The sequence below is a fragment of the Borostomias antarcticus genome (genome assembly GCF_949987555.1).
Source record: "Borostomias antarcticus genome assembly, chromosome: 15".
NCBI classification, from domain to species: domain Eukaryota; kingdom Metazoa; phylum Chordata; class Actinopteri; order Stomiiformes; family Stomiidae; genus Borostomias; species Borostomias antarcticus.
The window spans coordinates 25,814,243-25,836,582 of NC_140248.1; the positions used below are offsets into that span (position 1 = coordinate 25,814,243).

The 22,340-nt window shown below is 48.0% G+C and overlaps 1 protein-coding gene across 1 annotated transcript in view; it reads right to left on the reverse strand.

Annotated features, from left to right (window-relative positions):
- Nucleotides 1–4,185: 4,185 nt before the first annotated feature.
- LOC311318996 (phosphorylase b kinase regulatory subunit alpha, skeletal muscle isoform-like) overlaps nucleotides 4,186–22,340 on the reverse strand; it is a gene marked incomplete at both ends in the record, with an annotated part of 60,415 nt that continues 42,260 nt past the window's right edge. Inside the window, 3 exons of the mRNA XM_084450430.1 lie at nucleotides 4,186–4,359; nucleotides 5,422–5,622; nucleotides 20,874–20,927. Coding sequence (XP_084306556.1) covers nucleotides 4,186–4,359; nucleotides 5,422–5,622; nucleotides 20,874–20,927 — 429 coding nt within the window. The remainder of the gene's footprint in view (nucleotides 4,360–5,421; nucleotides 5,623–20,873; nucleotides 20,928–22,340) is intronic.

Here is a 22,340-nt window from a genome sequence, read left to right on the forward strand (position 1 = left end):
AACGAATTGAATTAATAATTACATTTCCTTCTCCACCCTCCTCATATTCGGTAGGCCATTTTTTCTAGCGATTCTCTATCTCTTGGCGGAGATACTGCCTACTGTACACAGCCTACTGTACACAGCCTACTGTACACAGCCTACTGTACCGACTGGGCAGGACCTTAGCAGTGTTTTATTATGTAACATAATATCCTTTAGCTCTGTGGATCCTTCCATAACTCTGCTGTCCAGCAGTGCTGAGATGGGCAGCACACCCTGGCCATTACCAAATCAGAGTTTGGACTGAGGCTCCTTATGAAATGGGAGAGCTTATCCCTGATGAGCAACATCTGTGACGTACGAAGAACAGGCCCCAGGAGTTAGGGTTAAATGGATGTGTCATTTGTTGTATGTGTCTCTGTGTGTAATCTTACTGTACCTTTTCATTTTGAATTTGATGTTGGTTTCTATTTTGGATTTGATTTCAATTTTGTTGCTGTTATCTACTGCAGCTGCCGTGTGTGTGTGTGTGTGTGTGTGTGTGTGTGTGGGGGCTGACTTTAAAGTGTCTAAAATGTTATGATGTTGTGCTGTGTTCTAAGGTGTAGGCTGTGTTCTGTGTGCTGAGTTTAACTCTGTGTGGTTGGGTTAACCCTAACCCTAACTCTGTGTGGTTGGGTTAACCCTAACCCTAACTCTGTGTGGTTGGGTTAACCCTAACCCTAACTCTGTGTGGTTGGGTTAACCCTAACCCTAACTCTGTGTGGTTGGGTTAACCCTAACCCTAACTCTGTGTGGTTGGGTTAACCCTAACCCTAACTCTGTGTGGTTGGGTTAACCCTAACCCTAACCCTAACTCTGTGTGGTTGGGTTAACCCTAACCCTAACTCTGTGTGGTTGGGTTAACCCTAACCCTAACTCTGTGTGGTTGGGTTAACCCTAACCCTAACTCTGTGTGGTTGTCTCCAGGACCATGTTGCTAGGTCCAGGACCATGTTGCTAGGTCATGCACGAGGTCCCTCTCATTCATTCACTGTGGACAGATCTGTTAAATACCACAGATGTGTTCCACCCCATAGTAGACCACCCCATAGTAGACCACCCCATAGTAGACCACCCCATAGTAGACCACCCCATAGTAGACCGCACAGATGGAACAATGACAGAGAGACAAACTGGTAGGCTGTTAGACAGACCTGCAGGCAGACATTAAAACTATTCTACAGACTGACTTACAGATAGACAGACCTACAGGTAGACAGAAAAATGTACTGTAGAGACATACAGGTGCATCTCAGAAAATTAGAATATTGTGGAAAGTTCATTATTTTCCGTAATTTAATTCAAAAAGGGAAATTTTCATATATTATAGATTCATTACACATGTAGTGAAATATTTCCAGGCTGATTGCCTCCATGTTGCTCCATGTTGATGCACTAACTTGTGCAAAAGGAGCCCGACCAAGTATTGAGTGTATAAATGAACATACTGAACAAACTGTACAATCATGAAGATTAAACAAAAAAGGCTTGAAATATTTCACTTAGTGTAATGGATCTAGAATACATGAAAGTTTCACTGTTTGAATTAAATTATGGAAAATAATGGACTTTTTCACAATATTCTAATTTTCTGAGATGCACCTGTATAGACAGACATACCTACAAACAGACGGTATTCATAGCACAACCTTTGGAAGAAGGGGTGGGGTTAGGAGGGGGTGGGGTTAAGGGGGGACGTGGTTAGGGGGGGGGGGGGGTTAGGAGGGGGTGGGTCTCTACTGCACAAATATTTATCCACAGCTGGGATGTACAGATGGGTCGATGGGAAGTCCTTGTTTTTTTATTGATTGTGTTAGTATATGTACTATATGTTCTGTATGTACATGTATGTATGTGTACTGTATACATACATACATACATACATGTATATATGTGTGTGTGCGTGCGTGTATACATACCTTTCCATCGAGATAAACAGGGTCATGTTCCTACAGAAGGTGTCAGGGCCTCTGTGTGCTACCTGCTCGGCGGCATGTACTTAGCGTGACTAGTCCCGTGTTCTACATGTGTGTTGGAAGGCTAATGGACCTGTCATCAGCTGACCAGAAGCTCCGGGGATGCGCTCCCACAGTGTCACTGCTCAGCAGCCATGTTGTAGATTGTAGTATTTCCTGTCCCTGTGTCTCCTCTGTTTCATGGCGACATCACGTCCTGTCAGCAGCTCAGCAGGCCAGCATTATGACTGTTCCACTTCCTGTCTTCTGTATATAGATGTGTTATCTGTACCTGGAAGCCCATTGGGACAACATTCATGGGACATTTTATTGCTGTCTGTGATTGGGTGACTGTGTTTGAATTATGAAGGTGTCCTCATGGCGGGTCAGTGTTTGTAATGCTAGTGTCCACCTGGGGGGGGGGTAGGGGGGGTCAGAGTGTCTTCATGCAGGCAGCGGACGGTCGCTCCACTCTGGTAACAGGAACATTTTTGCACCAAAGTCGTCGACGCGCAGCTTCCTCCCTCGATCACACGGCGACCGCCACCTGACTGGGAGGAGTTTTGATTTCAGTGACTGACGTCTCTTCTGCATGATTAAGTGTTTTTATTGGCTTGTGTGCCCGGTAACAGCATGACCATACTGTGAACTCTCACTTACCGGTGTGTTTGGAAATGTTTAGGATTTTCTCCATCATGAGATTTTAACTGACCTCTTTGACATGAAAAAGCATGGGACATTCATACCTGCGTTTCACTTGGAGAGACTGTCACTGTGAGGAGGTGTGTCTGGCATGCCAGCTGCTGACTGTTACCATGCCAACCCCTCAGTGGGCAGGTCAGTTACCATGACACCCATCAGTGAAACATGATGGATACCATGCCAGTCATCACCTAGCTGGCTAGACATCTTGTAACCGCTCTTTATTAAAACGTTGCTATTTTCAGTATGTGTTGAATGTTTGCTCTTTTTTTGAATGCTCTGCTCCTGTAGTGTCTGCGTCTGGCATTGGTTGGAAACAACCGTAATTCAAACAGATCCTTTAATGTGAGTCTGACAGGTTTGAGCCAATGGTAGTTCATGTTTGCTGTGATACACATCACTCTTATCTTTTGGCCACTGAAAGATGTGAACATGCATATTTCCCTCCACTCGTCCTGTTCCCAGTATCTGTGCTGTGTTGTGTTGAGTCCCATGTGTGTGCTTGGTGTGAGCAACCTGGTGTGAGCAACACTGGACAACAACCAGGCCCAGTGCTGCTCATCTGAGTTCTGACTAATGAACCACAACAGGCCCGCTCCAACTGGGAAGGGGACCACCATACTCTCCTTCTCATTCCTTTTTTGTACATTAAATGGATGAATGCAACATACTGTGTCAACAATGGGTTTGCATTGTTATCAAGGATTGGTTTTTATTTGAAATGCAGAGGTTGATGTTTTTGGAAGAACACAGAATAAAATGTAATCTGTTGCTTAGGTTCTGTTGTTCTTTGGTGACAATAACTGCAGGGTATGCTGGGATTTGTAATGTTTTGGTGTAAGAATGTCCTACTGTACACTCTATAAAATAATGCAATAGGCTAAAGAACCATTTGTAACAGTAAAGGAACCCTCTAAAAATGGTTCCAGATAGAAGGCACAGTTTGGAACCCTAAGCCAATCGACTCTTCATCCTCCTCACCTGATGTACCAGACCAACAGTTTGGAGAGCCTACCTGGAACTACGAGCTGCAAAGACTACACTCAAAAAACAAAGCAATGAAGATTCCAGATAGCACCCTCAGGTCAGAAAGGGTTACGGTTAGGGTTCTGACCTGAGGGTGCTATCTGGAATCTTCATTGCTTTGTTTTTTGAGTGTAGTCTTTGCAGCTCGTAGTTCCAGGTAGGCTCTCCAAACTGTTGGTCTGGTACAGCAGGTGAGGAGGATGAAGAGTCACTAGATTTAAATTGTTTCATTAGATTGGCTTAGTCCATAGACCATTTAAGATAAACTTCGCATCAAGTCACCCGAGGGTCATACTATCAAACCCTGTTGGTTCATGTTCAATCTATCTCTATAAATAATATTGCAGGCAACTGACATACTAGTAACACTCAACAGCAGCAACAAATGCAGCGTCAGAGACAGTGATGCTGAACATGGTCACTCTCTCTAGCCAACCCCAGAGGTCTGTGGAGGTCAGCTGAGGTCCTAGCTGGCCACTCATTGGATGGCACAGGCCCCGCTAGGCAGGAAGTCCTGGACGTAGGAGGCCACAGCCTTCGCGAGGTAGGTCATGCTCCCGAAGCGGCCACTAGGGGCACTGTCGTAAAGCAGCCTGCAGATCCCGTTGGACTGGTCTCTCTCCAGGAGGTGCTCCTCCGCTCCCAGATCCCTCTGGTCAGCCGGGGGCAGGGGAGAGCAGAGGAGAGAGGAGGAGAGCAGAGGAGAGAGGAGGGGAGGAGAGGACAGGAGAGAGGAGGAGAGGACAGGAGAGAGGAGGGGAGGAGAGCAGAGGAGGGGAGGAGAGGACAGGAGAGAGGAGGAGAGGACAGGAGAGAGGAGGGGAGGAGAGGACAGGAGAGGAGGGAAAGAGCAGAGGAGAGAGGAGGGGAGGAGAGCAGAGGAGGAGAGGACAGGAGAGCAGAGGAGAGAGGAGGAGAGCAGAGGAGAGGAGGGGAGGAGAGGACAGGAGAGAGGAGGAGAGGAGAGCAGAGGAGGGGAGGAGAGGACAGGAGAGAGGAGGGGAAGAGAGCAGAGGAGAGAGGAGGGGAGGAGAAGAGGACAGGAGAGGAGGGAAAGAGCAGAGGAGAGAGGAGGGGAGGAGAGCAGAGGAGGAGAGGACAGGAGAGCAGATGAGAGGAGGGGAGGAGAGGACAGGAGAGAGGAGGAGAGCAGACGAGGGAGGAGAGAAGAGGAGGGGAGGAGAGGACAGGAGAGCAGAGGAGAGAGGAGGAGAGGACAGGATAGAGGAAGAGGGCAGAGGAGAGAGGAGGGGAGGAGAGCAGAGGAGGAGAGGACAGGAGAGCAGAGGAGGGGAGGAGAGACGAGGAGAGACGAGGGGAAGAGAGGACAGGAGAGAAGAGGAGGGGAGGAGAGGACAGGAGAGCAGAAGAGAGAGGAGGGGAGTAGAGGGGAGGAGAATGAGATATACATTTTGCTTGCGAAACTAACCATAACCCATTTGCTTCACGTGTCTGTGCCTTTTTTTAAATTACAAATTACATAATAGCACACAAGACATACAATGCATGTGAATAGAAAGGTGTGTTGTCTCAGTGAAGGGTCTGGGCTGCTGCGTGGCCGTGTGTGATAGACAGTAATGTATATGTGTCTCAGTGAAGGGTCTGGGCTGCTGCGTGGCCGTGTGTGATAGACAGTAATGTATATGTGTCTCAGTGAAGGGTCTGGGCTGCTGCGTGGCCATGTGTGATAGACAGTAATGATAAACATTCTGACCTGGTCCTGGTAGTACATATCGCTGGCCATGTGGACGATCTTGTCCACCTGGATGATGCTGCCAATGGTGTCCAGCTTCAGGTCCGCCAGGAACGTGAGAACCATGATGGCCTCCACCAGCAGCTGCTTGTACTCTGGCTGGGGAACACGGTTCAGGACTGTCTCCACGCGAACCGCAAACTTGATCTCACCAGGGGTCATCTATAGGTCAATGATGATGAGGATTTTGTTTACCCAAATTATAAAGACTGGCCTGTGGGGGTGCGTGCGCTATTGAGAAGGAGATTGATGCCATTAGATAGGACAATAGGACCAGGCGGCCAAGACCTGACATATTTGCCTTAGCAGTTACTGTTCTGAACCAGGCCCGGTCCAGCCTGGCTGATGGCTGATGGGCATACATACAGCTGTGCTTTTGATAGTTCTGGACAAATTTCCTTTCCAAAATTGCCTGCTGTATGCCCTTCTCTTTAGGTGGTGAAGTAAGGCTTATCTGGACATGTACACACAATTGATTGAGTCAGCAGGTAGCATTAAGTGTAGACTCATGAGTGAGTTGCATTGACCTTCAGTGGCGGGCATGTTAAATTGTACTTATTGACATTATGAAATATGCATATTAAAGTACAATGTTCGTTTAACGAACATTGTCCTTTAAGTAGAATGTCAAAGGGATAATGTATTGATGTTGAGTGGCGGCCATGTTAATGTATGCCCGCTGACTCTTAGGGAGCATGCATATTAAGTAGAAAGTCAAAGGGATGATGCGTTAATTAATTAGACCTCACTTCCTGTTTATGTGGCGTTGTGTTGACATTGAGTGGCGGCCATGTTAAAATTTGCCCATTCACCCTTATGGAGTATGCATATTAAGTAAAATGTGAAAGTGATGATGCATTAAGCAATGAGACCTCACTTCCTGTTTATGTGGCGCTGCATTGATATTAAGTGGCGGCCATGTTAAATTGTGCCCATTCCCCTGTATGGAGTATGCATATTAAGTAGAATGTCAAACGGATGATGTGTTAGGCAATGAAACCTCACTTCCTGTTTACGCGGTGTTGCGTTGATGTTGAGTGGCGGCCATGTTAATTTGTGCCCACTGACTATTCATAGGCCCAATCCCAAACCACCCCCTACCCACTCCCACTCCACCACCGAGTGTCCCTCCAAATGAAGTGTCACTCGCAGCTGTGGAGGGTACTCTCAATCGAGGGGGAGGGTATATAAATGGAAAGCCAAATGTGGGACTCCCCACTCCACCGGAACCGACCGGGACAGGGCTGTCACCATGGCATGTTTAGGTGATTGATGGGAAAAATGTTTAGGATTTATAATACAAATATAAATCACTATAATTAAATCCATGTATGATGAGAAATGGTCAAAAGTCCAAACGGAAATATGTTTTTTCAAATGAACTCTAACTAAATGAATACTATAACACTGTCCCGAGACAAATACATAAATCAATTAATAACTTACTCCCATGCCTCTTTGGCAGCATTCTTTCTTTTGTGAAGATCAATTTGCATATCGCAGCCTAATGGAAAGGAATATATGATGTAGGCTACATTTGACGTAGACCTAGGCCTATTTAGATTTATTTTATGTCGGCTATGAATACAGGCTTTTAAGAGTTTGCTACAAGTCAAGTGATATAGGGATAAAGTGATGTTCTCCTATTTTTGTCTTAGATTTTGTTTGAGGCAATGAAATCAGTGTGAGAAAAACAAATGTTTGAGTGCTGTAAAATAATCTGCAATAATTGACAGTGTAGGAAGACGGAACGTTATTTATATGCTGTTTCCTGCGGCATCTCTTTGGCACGTGCACTTCCTGCTTCCAGTGTTACCAGATCGGGCGGGTTCACGCCCAATTGGGCTTCTTTTGATCACGTTTGGCCGGAAAAAATAGCATTGGGCGGTTGGGCTGGAAAAAATAGCATTGGGCGGGCGTTTAAAAAAAATAAAATAATTAAAACTGGCGGGACAGACGGTTCAATTTTATCCAATGATGTTAATAGGGTGGGAGATGTGCACCTGTCCAATAGGGGCGAGGGAGCTCTCCCTGTTCAACGCGTTTGATTCACACGGTCAAGGAGAAGGTCGAGGTCGGAGTCAAATCTAGCTAGCTACCCCCGAAGAAACCTAAAGATGCCAACGTGGGGATGTGGGATCAGCAGGTTTCTGTCATGATCACCGCATCGATGCCTTTTGGCTGGAGGTAGAGGCTTTTAAAGATGCCGGAGGAAATCTGTGATTTCAGGATGTGGCACTTGGCGCAATCATATTGCTCACTCTGCCCATATCAAATGCTCATCTGCCCATATCAAATGCTCATGTGGAGAGAGCATTTTCCCAAGTGACGCTAAAGATGATGCCAGAAATCGCATGGGATTATAATATGGGATTACCGCTGCTTTCCGATTACCGCGTCTTTCTGCTCGCATGGACGCGCTCTGGTCACACGGAGCGGTTTGACGTCTGTTCCACCCTCCCCGACAGTTGGGGAGCTTTGACTCAACCATCTATTAATACTTGCTAATTAGCAAGTTCACCACATGTACATAGTTTTACATTGACGAGTTACGTTAGAAGTTGGAATGGACTCCTGGCCTGTTCGGCGTGACGGTAAGACATTTCTATTTAATACTATACAGCAGGTGTTTCTGGATGTCGCATCATTGAGTGATGCATTACTTGTGTCTCTGCCTGCTTGCCTGCCTGAGTGTCTCTGCCTGCTTGCCTGCCTGGCTCGGTTATTGTAGGCGAGCAGGCAGGGTATTCATGGGTGGTTATACAGGTGGTTATATAGGCCTACCATTGGAAGTTGTGTAGCCTAGTCCACTTGTCACATTCTGCGGTTTCTTGTCACCACTTAAGCTTGTTATCTAGCTTGTCATCTTGAGTTGCTCTCTTGTCTATGACCGCAGCACCGCCGTTCCTCTGTTCATGATATAGCCATGCTTCTCATGTTTTATAATTAGTTGCCTGCATTATCATTTCTTTGACTATTTGATGGGATTACGCAACTTTCTCTCTGTCGTAGGCTGTGCGTGTGACATATGTGTAGGCGTGTGTTGCAGTTTACCACGAGTTATTATTATTTTCGGTATTTCAACTGAAAGGCATTTTTCTTAGCATGCACTGCTATATATTATATACTATAATATTTGGGCGTTTTTTTATCACATTCGGCGGATTTTGAGCACTCATTGGGCTGGAAAACATCACACCAATCTGGCAACCCTGCCTGCTTCGGCTATCGGGAGCTTGCACCGATGCAGGCTTGCTATTTAAGGGGTTGACAGCATGGAGGTATAATATAGATCGATGCAGGCTTGCTATTTAAGGGGTTGACAGCATGGAGGTATAATATAGATCGATGCAGGCTTGCTATTTAAGGGGTTGACAGCATGGAGGTATAATATAGATCGATGCAGGCTTGCTATTTAAGGGGTTGACAGCCCACTCGCACTCCAAGCGCACTCCGCGATAATTGGTTTGGGACGGCCCTTAACATGGCGAAGCTCGGCATGAACGCGCAAACGGAGGGGGAGTGGATATGGCGAGGGCTTAGGGGGTGGTTTGAAATTGGGCCGTAGTCGACGTAAACAACGCAAGCTACATTGTGAGCTCCAACATGACTCGAGAGCTTGCGTTCTGTGTTTTGTCAGATGCAATACGTCGCCAGTCCAGCAGGCGGCAAATAGGTCTATGAATAAACCTAGTCATGTGACCAGAATAAACACCGGTACAACCGCGTGATTTTTTTTACCAACAAACTTCTGTCATAACCACACCCCCGCGAGTTTTCATTGGGTTAGGGTTAGGGTTAGGGATAGGGTTAGGGTTAGGGTTGTCCAATGAAAACTCGCGGGGGCGTGGTTATGGCAGAAGTTGGTTGGGAAAAAAAAAGACGCGGTACAACCATAGACAATATAAAGAATTGTTGACCAAGATGACCTCCATCTGCCACCTCCTGCCTGCCTGCCTGGGACGAACATCGCCAGTCCCCACCTTTTCCTGGGGGATGAAGCTTTTCCTTTGCAGGAGAACCTGATGAGGCCATACCAAGGTAAATTATATTTAAAAGCAGTCCCATCATCATAACTAACTTAGCAGTAGTACTAGCTTCATCATCATCATCATCAGTAGTAGTAGTAGAATACCAGTATGTTACCCTAGGCCTATAGCTCATTGACATTTATTGTATTTCCATATCTGATGAGAAGCGGGTATACAACTACCGGCAGGCCAGAGCCAGAAGGGTGGTGGAGAATGGGTTCGGCATCATGGCGTTCCGCTTACGGATTTTCAGCCGTCCCATCGACTGCGACCCTGACAAGGTGGTGCTGATTGTCAAGGCGTGTGTGGCTCTGCACAACTTTTTGAGCATGACTGAGCGTGCCACCTACATGCCCAGCACTTTGGTGGACAGCTCCTCCATCATTGGAGAGGACCAGCCTGGGGAGTGGAGGCAGCTGGTTGAAGGAGACAACAACCTGGTTGATGGGCCACAGCACCGTGTGGACAGAGGCGGGCATGCTTCCTTACCAGGACAGAGTGCAGCAGGTTGGACGTGTTCTGCCCAGAGACACAGAGTAGAGGTTTTTTCTCAGTTTTTTCTTGTATATAGTTCAAATTAAATTTTCTTGTTCACTTTTTTACCGTTCTTGTTTTTGGCCTGTTGCCATTTTTTGAGGTGGTGGTAACAGAGGTGGTAACAGAACATGTGTTCTGGCAGACGGGACCCTGGTGCAACTTCATGAATAAAGTTATTAAAAGTTGATATTGTTGGTGTCTTTTTATGATTCTATCAGCATTGTGTAGTTGAAAATGCCTATGACCATGCAGATAATGTTTAGAAGAGTTTCCCAACAGGCTCATGAATAATTTGTATTGTAACCCTGTACAAAAATGTTATCTAAATCAGCTATTCTCAACCACTTGTGGACCACATGTCCACCAACGAGGACCACATAGGAAACAAGTGTTTCAGCACACCTTCACATTCTTCTTCACATTTGGGGGGGGGGGGTCACCCCCAAAGTACAGTATATGGTAATTACGGCCTTGCTGTTCTGTACCTACACTACATCTCTGGGCTCTGTCATTCGCTCGCATGGCTTCTCCTATCACTCTTATGCCAATGACTACCAACTGGTCCTGTCATTTCCACCTTCTGATACACAAGTGGAGACACGCATAGCTGGGTGCTTGGCTGACATCTCGGAGTGGATGACGACACATCACCTCAAGCTCAATCTGGACAAGACTGAGCTGCTGTTCCTCCCGGGGAAGGGCTGCCCGCACGGGGACCTGGCCATCACCATTGAAGACACAGTGGTGACCCCGACTCGGACTGCGAGGAATCTGGGTGTGACCCTGGATGACCAACTGTCGTTTTCCGCACATGTCACATCCGTCACACGCTCCTGCAGATTCATGCTCTACAACATCAGGAGGATTCGCCCTTTCCTCACTGATGAAACGGCGCAGGTACTACCCCCTCCTACCTCCAGGCCATGGTCAAAACCTACACCCCCTTCCGACCGCTACGCTCTGCTACCTCGGGGCGAATGGTTGCCCCGTCACTCCGAGGCCCCTGCGGTCGATCGACACGGTCACGGCTCTTCTCTGTCCTGGCCCCGCAGTGGTGGAATGAACTGCCCACTGATGTCAGGACAGCAGAGTCGCTGCCCGTCTTTCGTCACAGGCTCAAAACTCATCTCTTCAAGAAGTACTACAACAATCCTCCCTCCTAAGCACTTATTGTATTTTATAGTATTGTATTGCACTGTATTTTAGACTGCTATTCTTGCACTTTGCCTTCAGCACTAGATTATGCTCTTAGTCACTTGTTTTAGAAAGAAGATGCATGTAAGAGCCAAATGTTTGGTTATATTGTGTTATAGTGTACCACTTGGGGGCAGCAGGGGGCGCAGTTGAACCCTGGATATGATAGGCTATTTAACACTCATGGGTAATTGAGCCAGGTGTGCATGCTGGGGAACAACAGTTTTTGACCGTAGCCAAAGGCAAACAGGTAGTGTGGCAGTGACATGGCTTTAGGCTACCTAACTAATATGTTTGCACGGATGTAATACCCTTTCACCGGTGTAATTAAAATGGACAAAGCGTAAAGGTAAAGTTTGGACATTCATTCATTTAGCCTGCGGTACGCGTCATGACCTAGCCTACGCATGCGCCAAATATAGCCGGCACTGGATAGCTGCTATAATGCACTTGTGAGTTCTGGCAAGTAGTAGTACGTTGGCTTTTCCTACGTTCAATGCAATTATTGTTAGTCACTTTGAATAAAAGCGTCTGCTAAATGACTAATGTAATGTAATGTAATGTACCTTTCACCCAATAAATTAAATCAATCAATGGGGCACTACTATCAAATATTTTGTTCAAATGTATTTGGGAAGGGGATCCTCACTCCTCACATTTCTTTATGTAATGAAAAGTTAAAAAAAGGTTGAACCCCTGATCTAAATCATCAGATATTCTCATTAGCCTAACCCTAACATGTGCACACTACTAGCAAGCTGGTACAATGTTCATACACCCAAATGTCCAGTCTGATATATTGTAAAAGAGGTTACTTTTATTCCAATTCATCTATCAAAAAATTAAAATGGCAAAGCCCATTAATAACATGAATCTGAAGAAAATACTGATTGAGGTACTGTATGCTTATCACTCAGCTCTGTGTGTGCGTGTTAGATGATTGAGGTACTGTATGCTTAGGTTGCTATGGCTCATAGTGTCGCATGAGCTGCTTGATATCTCTCATGAGGACAACCCTATCATTATTTGGTAAGCCCTGCATGAAAGTGCACAGATATTTACAAAAAGATGAGTGGACTGTGCTATCTTCCTGCTCCTTGTCCTGTAGCTGCTGCAGCCTTTCCAGGAGGGCAGTGCCGACGGGATCACCGTCACGTTTCCTCTTCTTTTTCCCTCCTGCCCTGGGATTCTGGGGTACTGGCCCTGAAACTGGTGGTGAAGGGGACCTGATGGTTGAAGTGCTGGGCTGGGATGGGGTTGGGACTGCTGTTGGGACTGCTGTTGCTGCCTCTCCCTGACTAGCCGCAGCCTCATCCTCATCCTCACCCTCTGGATCAAGACTGTCAGAGACTGTCTGATTGTCTGGTGGTGCCTCCAAATACATATACAATATAGTATTAGTATTGAATAGCAAACAATACAGTCACTCCACAGGTAGTCAATACAGTATGTAGTAGGGATGGGAATTTCGACTCATTTTAAAACCGAGTAACCTAACCTGATCCTACTCGAGTAACCGATTACTCAAAAAAAAAGATTACTCAAAAAAAGATACCGTCCAGACAGAGCGCATTGAACCCCGGCCCCCTCGGAGGGGAATACGTTTTTTTCCGCCGTTATTACGTGGCGGTGCTTTCATGTCTCGTCCATGCCCTTGCAAATAAACATATTTAAAAGCTGATGTGTGATTGGATGCATTACTTATCGTCAGATTGAATAAACCACAGGTTTTCATGAAGCTATCGGAATCGAAAAACGCAGCCTTTTAATGTGGATGCACTGCCCAGCTCATAGCCTATTAAGCCTATCGTTAGGCTACTCTGAAAACTCCAAGCCTACAATATGCAACCAGACCTCTAATTTACTAATCAAAATTAAGTATTAAACCAAGCCTTTACTGCCGATGCCGGATAAGTGAATTAATTTTTAGCGTTAAAAAGCACCGCGGCACTCACTGCCTATTTCCAATTTATTGGACAATAATGGATGTTTCGGCATCAAGCCTTCATTAGAGAAATGTCCATGCAAAACTAAATAGATTTATTGAACAATAGGCCTATTCATTCAATATTTCTTTATAGGCTGGAAAACGAGTAGGCTATAAGCGCATGGACCTGTGCTGGTACTCGCTGTCTTTTTCAGCACCACCTCAGGGCTCATTACCAACATGATCATCCTACCGCTAAATGATGGGAGTGCTGCGTGGAGCCAGAGTACAAAGTCCGCTCACACCACTGCCTACTATGCACAGTATGCAGATAAAAAAAATCAGAGACCCGGTACCAGCGTTTAATTGTCAAAACAAAACAAATGAAGTGGCATATACTGTATATAGGCTTAAGTCTATAGTTCTCTCATAGGCTACCTACGCTGTAACAGGTTTGAAAGTCCGAGGCTCGATCCATAAAATACTTTAACACTATGCAAAACCACGGTGTAGTTGGATCCGAAAATGCTTAACAGTATGGAAAACCGAACCATGGACAGAGCATTAGCAAGCCCATGGGCTAATTATTGCTAGTTTTTGTGACCACGTAACTTTGCACCCAAGAACTGTGTCCATGTAAATAAATATAGCTTTTAAAACGTAACCAGTTAGCTGGCTAGACAGTAATCAACTAGTAATCAGACATCACTGCCCCTGACAACTGGCTGCATTTATTATTTTTACGATCGGTGCACTTTCAGATATTCAGTTTAATAGCCAGGCAGGGGGTTCCCCCGGGATCCCCAGACAGCTGACGAGTCATGCCCTATCTAATATCTGATCATTGGTTGCCTGAAAGAGCCGCAGTGATGTTGGCAGCACCTTTCTGAAAAGTTGAGATGGCAATGTTTTCAAAAAGCCGGAGCGCTCGAAAAAAGACTCCGTATACAGCGCTTTTCTCCACGCTTTTCTCTATCCTCTTTGGTAACAATGGCACAGGCGCTCAGAAATGCGCGCTTTCACGGCCAAACATGCCATATTATATAGCCTTTAGATTAACCGAGTAGTGTTTATTTTCCGACTAGCAGATTGCCTACTCGGGTACTCGAGTACTCGGTTAACCGTGCACATCCCTAGTATGTAGGCTATTATTGAACTTTATAGGCTACTATTGTACTTAGTAGGTAAGGTTAGTAGGTTAAGTTACTCTTTCAGATTATACTCCCCTGTGAAGGTATGTTTAGAAGGCCCTTATAACTTTCCTTTAGCTAGCTAGCTGACTAGTTACCTGGAAATTGGACTGAGTTTGATGGTGTTTTATGAAGCCGGACAGCCAGCCTAGTTGGGTGATTATAGCGGGGAGGCCGAATCCCAATTGCCCCGCACCACTTTTGCTGGCATCTTTCCATCTTTTCAGGGCCCTAACGTAGCAGTCTCTGATCTTCTTCCACGTCACTATCAGCGCCTCAACATTGTTTTCCTGCATCTCCCTGGCTATGTCCCTCCATGCATTTTCGACAGCATTGCTGTTTGAATATAGGCGGTCTCCTTGGTCATAAAGATGACGGTGGGCCCTTACTAACTCCATCAGCAGCTCTTCTCTCACTGGAGTTAAATAAACTGAAGATTTATTGGACATCTTTTTTATCTTATTTATTTAACCTCTTTATTTATACATGTAAAATCTTTCGGCGGCTTTCTTCTTCTCTTTTGTTTCTTTTTCTACGGCGAAAACAGTTTAGCGCCCCTGTCGGAAATGCAAGGAATTGCACTATTGCTTGCGTCAAATGACAAATTTCGGCATGACACACGCAAGGACGCAAATCTTGCGTGGCCTTGCGTTGCTTGCGCTTATGTAGTTTGCGTCGACTATCTGAATCCCAAATCGCGCACTTAGGCAAAAGAGCAGAGCACTCACGGCCTTGTGGCCTTACATGCGCATTCCCGCTAAGTCCAAAAGGGCTCAGGGTAGTCCCAAAACGGAATGGCTAGGTCCACAAGTGTGCCACTGCCGCCATTTTGCGCACTTTAACCGCACTTACCGAAAGTCCGCAATTTCGCAGACTTAGGAGCAGAAAATACCTACAGCCCACCGCGTCTCATGTGACACAGTGCTTGAGTGCATCCGAGTCATGATCCGAGTGCATCACACATAAATGATGACATTTGCCGATAACACAACATTTATCTTCTGGCAGTGGCTAGTTGCAAAACTAGAATGGAGAAGTAAGACGCCTCCTTCCCTCCACTAGTCTGGGGGTCCACCTTGGGCAAGTGGTAGTACCCCCTAGCCCCCCTACCTGGGGTTACAGGAAAAAACCCTGATGACAGAACACCAAAAAGGAAGAGAGACCCGGCCCGGAGGAAGCCCGGGGCCCTCGTCTGGAGCCAGGCCCAGACGGAGGGCCCGCATGCGAGCGCCTGGTGGCCGGGCTTACCACGGAGCCCGGCCGGGCCCAGCCCGAATAAGCAACGTGGAAGCACCATCTCCTCCTCCATCGTCCCGTGGACCCACCACCCGTGGGAGGAATTGTCGGGGTCGGGTGCGCTGCCAACTAGGTGGCGGTGAAGGCGGGGGGCACCGACGGACCGGACCCGGGCGGCAAAGGCTGGCTCTGGGGACATGGAACGTGACCTCGCTGGGGGGGAAGGAGCCGGAGCTTGTGAGGGAGGTGGAACGATACCAATTACACCTGGTGGGGCTAACCTCCACGCACAGCACCGGCGCCGGAACCAAACTCCTGGATAGGGGTTGGACCCTGTTCTTCTCCGGAGTTGCTCACGGTATGAGGCGTAAGGCAGGTGTGGCTATACTAGCTAGCCCCCAGCTGAGCGCCTCTGTGCTGGAGTTCACCCCAGTGGACGAGAGGGTCGCCTCCCTGCGCCTTAGGACTGTGGGGGGGGGACTCTGACTGTGGTTTGTGCTTATGCACCGAACAGCAGCTCAGAGTACTCAGCCTTCCTGCAGACCCTGAGTGGAGTCCTTTTGGGGGCTCCTGCAGGGGACTCCAGTGTCCTACTGGGGGACTTCAATGCACACGTAGGCAATGATGGAGAAACTTGGAGGGGCGTGATTGGGAGGCATGGCCACCACGATCTGAACCCGAGTGGTGTTTTGTTGTTGGACTTCTGTGCTAGTCACGGTTTGTCCATAACAAACACCATGTTCGAACACAAGGATGCCCACAAGTACACCTGGCATCAGAACACCTTAGGCCGAAGGTCGATGATCGATTTCGTTATCGTATCATCTGATCTGAGGCCATGCGTTTTGGACACTCGGGTAAAGAGAGGGGCAGAGCTGTCCACTGATCACCATCTGGTGGTGAGCTGGTTTCGATGGCGGGGGAAACTTCTGGACAGACCTGGAACACCCAAGCGTGTAGTGAGGGTGAACTGGGAACGTCTGGAGGAAGAGCCTGTCCGGAGAGATTTCAATTGCCACCTCCGGCGGAGCTTCTCAGGCATCCCTGTGGAGTCTGGGGACATCGAGCATGAGTGGTCGGTGTTCAAAGCCTCCATTGCTGAAGCTGCGGCTGGGAGCTGTGGCCTGAGGGCCATAGGTACCTCAAGGGGCGGTAACCCTCGGACACCGTGGTGGACAGCGGTGGTCAGGGAAGCCGTCCGACTGAAGAAGGAGGCCTTCCGGGTTATGTTAGCCCGGGAGACCCCAGAAACAGTTGCAGGGTATCGACTGGCCCGGAGGGCTGCGGCTTCGGCCGTGACCAAGGCAAAGCAGTGGGTGTGGGAGGAGTTCGGAGAAACCATGGAGAAGGACTTTCGGTCGGCACCAAAGTGTTTCTGGAAGACCATCAGGCACCTCAGGAAGGGAAAGCGGGGGACCATCCAAGCTGTATACAGCAAGGAGGGGACACTGCTGACCTCAACTGAGGAGGTTGTTGAGCGTTGGAAGGAGCACTTTGAGGAACTCCTGAACCCGACTAATCCACCCTCTACGATCGAGGCAGAGCCGGAAGATGATGGGGGGTCGTCAATGTCCTTGGAGGAGGTCACTGAGGTAGTCAAACAACTCCACAGTGGCAGAGCCCCAGGGACTGATGAGATCCGTCCAGAAATGCTGAAGGCGCTGGGTGTAGAGGGGCTGTCTTGGTTGACACGCCTCTGTAACATTGCGTGGTCGTCTGGGTCAGTGCCGAAGGAGTGGCAGACTGGGGTGGTGGTCCCAATATTCAAAAAAGGGGACCAGAGGGTGTGTGCGAATTATAGAGGCATCACATTACTCAGCCTCCCATGGAAAGTTTACTCCAAGGTGCTGGAAAGGAGGGTCCGGCCGATAGTCGAACCTCAGATCGAAGAGGAACAATGCGGATTTCATCCTGGTCGTGGAACTACCGACCAGCTCTTCACTCTCGCAAGGATCTTGGAGGGGGCTTGGGAGTTTGCCCAACCTGTCTACATGTGTTTTGTGGACTTGGAGAAGGCTTACGACCGGGTCCCTCGAGAGGTCTTGTGGAGGGTTATGCGGGAGTATGGGGTGAGGGGGTCCCTACTTAGGGCCATCCAATCCCTGTACACCCAGAGCGAGAGCTGTGTCCGGGTCCTCGGCAGTAAGTCGTCTTCCTTTCCGGTGGGTGTTGGCCTCCGCCAGGGCTGCGCTTTGTCACCAATCCTGTTTGTGATTTTCATGGACAGGATATCGAGGCGTAGCCGGGGGGAGGTGGGTTTGCAGTTCGGTGAGCTGGGGATCACGTCACTGCTTTTTGCAGATGATGTGGTCCTGATGGCATCAGCTGCCAGCGACCTCCAGCACTCTCTGGATAGGTTCGCAACTGAGTGTGAAGCGGCTGGGATGAGAATAAGCTCTTCTAAATCTGAGGCCATGGTTCTCAGCAGGAAACCGGTGGCCTGTCCGCTCCAAGTAGGAAATGAGTCCTTACCCCAAGTGAAGGAGTTCAAGTATCTGGGGGTCTTGTTCACGAGTGAGGGAACCATGGAGAGGGAGTTTGGCCGGAGAATCGGAGCAGCTGGTGCGGTTCTGCAGTCGCTTTACCGCACTGTTGTGATGAAAAGAGAGCTGAGCCAAAGGCAAAGCTCTCGATCTACCGGTCTATCTTCGTCCCCACTCTCACCTATGGTCATGAAGGATGGGTCATGACCGAAAGAACGAGATCACGGATACAAGCGGCCGAAATGAGTTTTCTCGGAGGGTGGCTGGGGTCTCCCTGAGAGATCGGGTGAGAAGTTCAGTCATCCGGGAGAGACTCGGAGTAGAGCCGCTGCTCCTTTGCGTCGAAAGGAGCCAGTTGAGGTGGTTCGGGCATCTAGTGAGGATGCCTCCTGGGTGCCTCCCTAGGGAGGTGTTCCAGGCGTGTCCGGCTGGGAGGAGGCCGCGGGGTAGACCCAGGACTAGGTGGCGGACTACATCTCTGCACTGGCCTGTGAGCGGCTAAAGATTCCCCAGGCAAAGCTGGTTGATGCTGCTAGGGAAAGGGATGTCTGGGGCCCCCTGCTGGAGCTGCTGCCTCCGCGACCCGACCCTGGATAAGCGGATGAAGATGATGATGATGATGACAACATTTATCTTGAAATCCACATGCTGCAAACATATCCCACCCAACATAATTTTAAAATTATTATTAAATTAAAACAGACGTCAATCGGTCAATTTGCAGAGCTGAGCGGAGAGCTGAGGGGCGCGTCAGAGCAGCCTCTGCGTCGGAGGGACGCGGCCATGTAGGTATGGACGCGGCAGCCAATGAAAACGAAGTGGGAGGGGCATTGAGCTAAACTGGCTTGGGAATCATTGGCACGCCGCTGGAAGTGCTGTCCCATTTAATTTACGGCCCTGCACCCTCTGGCCCTTCCAGCTGACGTCAATTAAGTGCTCAGGCCTCAGGCCGCAAGTGCGAGGGGCCGCAAGGGTGGTTTGCGCACTCAGATTGGGATTCAGCTTATGAATCCGGCCTTTATCAGAGGGGGCCGGGGTTGGGTAGTGGTTGTCATTTGGTTGAATTTCTGACCAGATTATGTGGTCTATCCATAATATCATATAAAAGTGCCGTTTCACACTGACTGGAGCATTTGTCAACATAGAGGGCTCTAGCTTTTAGCTTTATAGCTTGGCTATCCAGCACACCTTACAAAAATGCACTATGGTTTAAATTTATATAGTAGGCTAACATGATTTTACTATGGCCACTCCCATTCGTGCTGGGCAGAGAGAAGTGCGCATGCGTGGTTTGAATTGTCTTGTCAGTTGATCGAGCTGGAGAGATGACGCGAGGTAGACCATCCAACCGTCTTGTCAGTTGATCGAGCTGGAGAGATGACGCGAGGTAGACCATCCTGTCAAACTATTTACACAAGTCTTTCAGGTAAAGTCCCATTAATGATTTTGTAAATGAAATTTAGTGTTTGTATTGAGACTGTATTTGTCAACACCTTGTGCTACTATCGGAACGGCAATGCAGCAGCTTTCTTTGTGTAATTATTTCAGTGTGAAGCTAGCATTAGCGAAAACTAAGACAAACTAGCTACACCTCAATTACCTCAGCGGAGGGAATCTAGCCTCAGCTGGAGTGACTTCCTGCCTGCAGAAGAGCATGTCCAGACCTTCATCTCAGAGCAGGCCAGACAGGGAAGAGCATGTCCAGACCTTCATCTCAGAGCAGGTTAGACAGATGCGCACACACAATTTATACAAACACATCACACACATCCTACCACTGGCTGGAGCGGTCACAGTAACACACCCGGAGACACAACGCCCACAGCTCAACAGCAACCCATACTGTCCTCTCCTCATCTCACCTCCCCTCTTATCCCCCCTGACATTACAATAATTTAGCAGACACTTTTATCCAGAGCAACTTGCAATAATTGCATTCAACATAGGTAGTCAGTATACCACTACTTGCCAGAACTCACAAGTGCCGAACCTTTCTAAACAAGTTAACAAGAACATAATCTAGTGCAAAAGTCAAAGTGCAAGAGCAGCAAAATACAAACCCTTCTCTCTCTTCTTTCCCTTCCTATTCCCTCCCTTCTCTCTCTCTCTCTCTCCTCACCCTCCGAAGCTTCTGTTCATGGTGTCGGAGTGCGCTGTCCAGATGAGGCGTTGTTGAAGAGGCCCCTGGCCCAGAGGAGCTGAGCAGCCAGCTTTAGTGGCTCGTTCTGCAGGACATGGCCAGCAAAAGGATCTGGCAATTACACTAGAACGCAGCTCCGGATTTCGAGTGCCAAAACGTCCGGCAGTATCGATCCGCCTCTGGGTTTGAGCTTTGTTTTGGCCGCGGTAGGTAATTGCTAGGTGCAAACGTAGGTCTTTTTCGGGGAAAACACAGAAAAACGCAGTAGTGTAATCTAGGCCTATGAAGGTGGTCTCAATAGGCAAATGACTTGTACATTACAGTAGCCTTCCTTGATTATGATGCAGTCTTTTCAAGAGGAGAACATTGTTCCTCAATGTGTGACGCAGACACTTCATTCAGGCTAGATTGAGTTAACCTCTGAGTTGACCAGCCCCAGAGCAGGTTAGTTCTGAAGGATGTGGCCATAGAAATGTACATGGCTAAAAGGTGAGCCGTGTTTGTGATACCACTTACCCTGAGTTCAAGTCAGTTGACCAAAGTGAGATCGCTAACTCCTTAAACCTGCTTCATGGTGCACCCTTCTGATGTTGTGATGATGTTGAGGTTATACTGTAATGAGGAGGTGATACTGTAATGATGAGGTGATGATGTTGCAATGATATTGTGACATACCTCTCTGGTGGTTGAGGAGGGAAGAACACATCCTTCTATGGACACACCATGACACTGGAACAGCAGGAACAACACAGTCAGCACAGAAGGAATCACACAGTCTTACGGTCAGTACAGGAGGAACCACACGGTCAGTACAGGAGGAACCACACGGTCAGTACAGGAGGAACCACACGGTCAGTACAGGAGGAACCACAAGGTCAGTACAGGAGGAACCACACGGTCAGTACAGGAGGAACCACACGGTCAGTACAGGAGGAACCACACGGTCAGTACAGGAGGAACCACACGTTCAGTACAGGAGGAACCACACGGTCAGTACAGGAGGAACCACACGGTCAGTACAGGAGGAACCACACGGTCAGTACAGGAGGAACCACACGGTCAGTACAGGAGGAACCACACGGTCAGTACAGGAGGAACCACACGGTCAGTACAGGAGGAACCACACGGTCAGTACAGGAGGAACCCACGTCAGCAGGAGGCTCCAACTCTGATAACCCTCATGCTCAACCTGCTCTGTCAGCTCTGACCTCCTAGATCTATAAATCCATATCTCCTCTATCTAGAACTCTTGTCTAGACCTCCTCCTTCTAGACTCCTGCACTTACAGTATAGATCCACACCACCTCCATCTAGACTTTCTCTATCTAGACCTAGACCTAACTAGCGCCGTGCTAGCGGTGGCCAGTTGCTGCAGCTGTTTTTTGATCATGTATTGTTTTTTCACACATGGGGAGGACTATGACAAGACTATTGTTTACTCACGAGAAGATGAATGAGCTTATGGCTCTTAGGGATCGTTTGAAATTAATGTTTTGTTTTTTGTTTTTTTACTTTTAGTCAAGGGGAGGGTCAAACAAATTTGAATCGATAAAAAATACATGTTTTTTTCAGCTTATCGGAATTCAGCAAGCTTTGTATAACCTGGTGTAGGCTATAGTGTATCGGAGCCGCTCTGCTGGTGATGGCGGCCGGGAAGATTTAGCAACTTGTGTGTAGATAGAACTTACAGACATGCGACATGCTTTGTTTTCCTAGTAGTCTAGGAAAGTGCAGTGCATTTTGCTGTTGCTGCTCATTCACTACTGACATTTCAGTAACAATGTGTAACATAATCAGTATAATAAGCGAAACTAGGGGCTGCTTTGAACCTGTGCTGACTCGAAAACGGACACGACTATCTGCCTGCAGGCCTACCTTCTCAAGACAGTGTGTTGCTACACCACTCTCAGGACACACCATCGCCAGGCCCACACCACTCTGAGCACACCACCGCCACGCCCACACCACTCTCAGAGCACACCACCGCCACGCCCACCGCCATGCTCAGGACAGTGTAGGAGCGAACTGCTCCGATAGATGGCAGTAGGTTGCGCAACGACTTGGATCCAAGCCGCCGTTGAAAGAAGAAGAAGTAGTAAGAAGAAGACAACGACGACGAAAGAAGAACAAAAGAACGGAAAA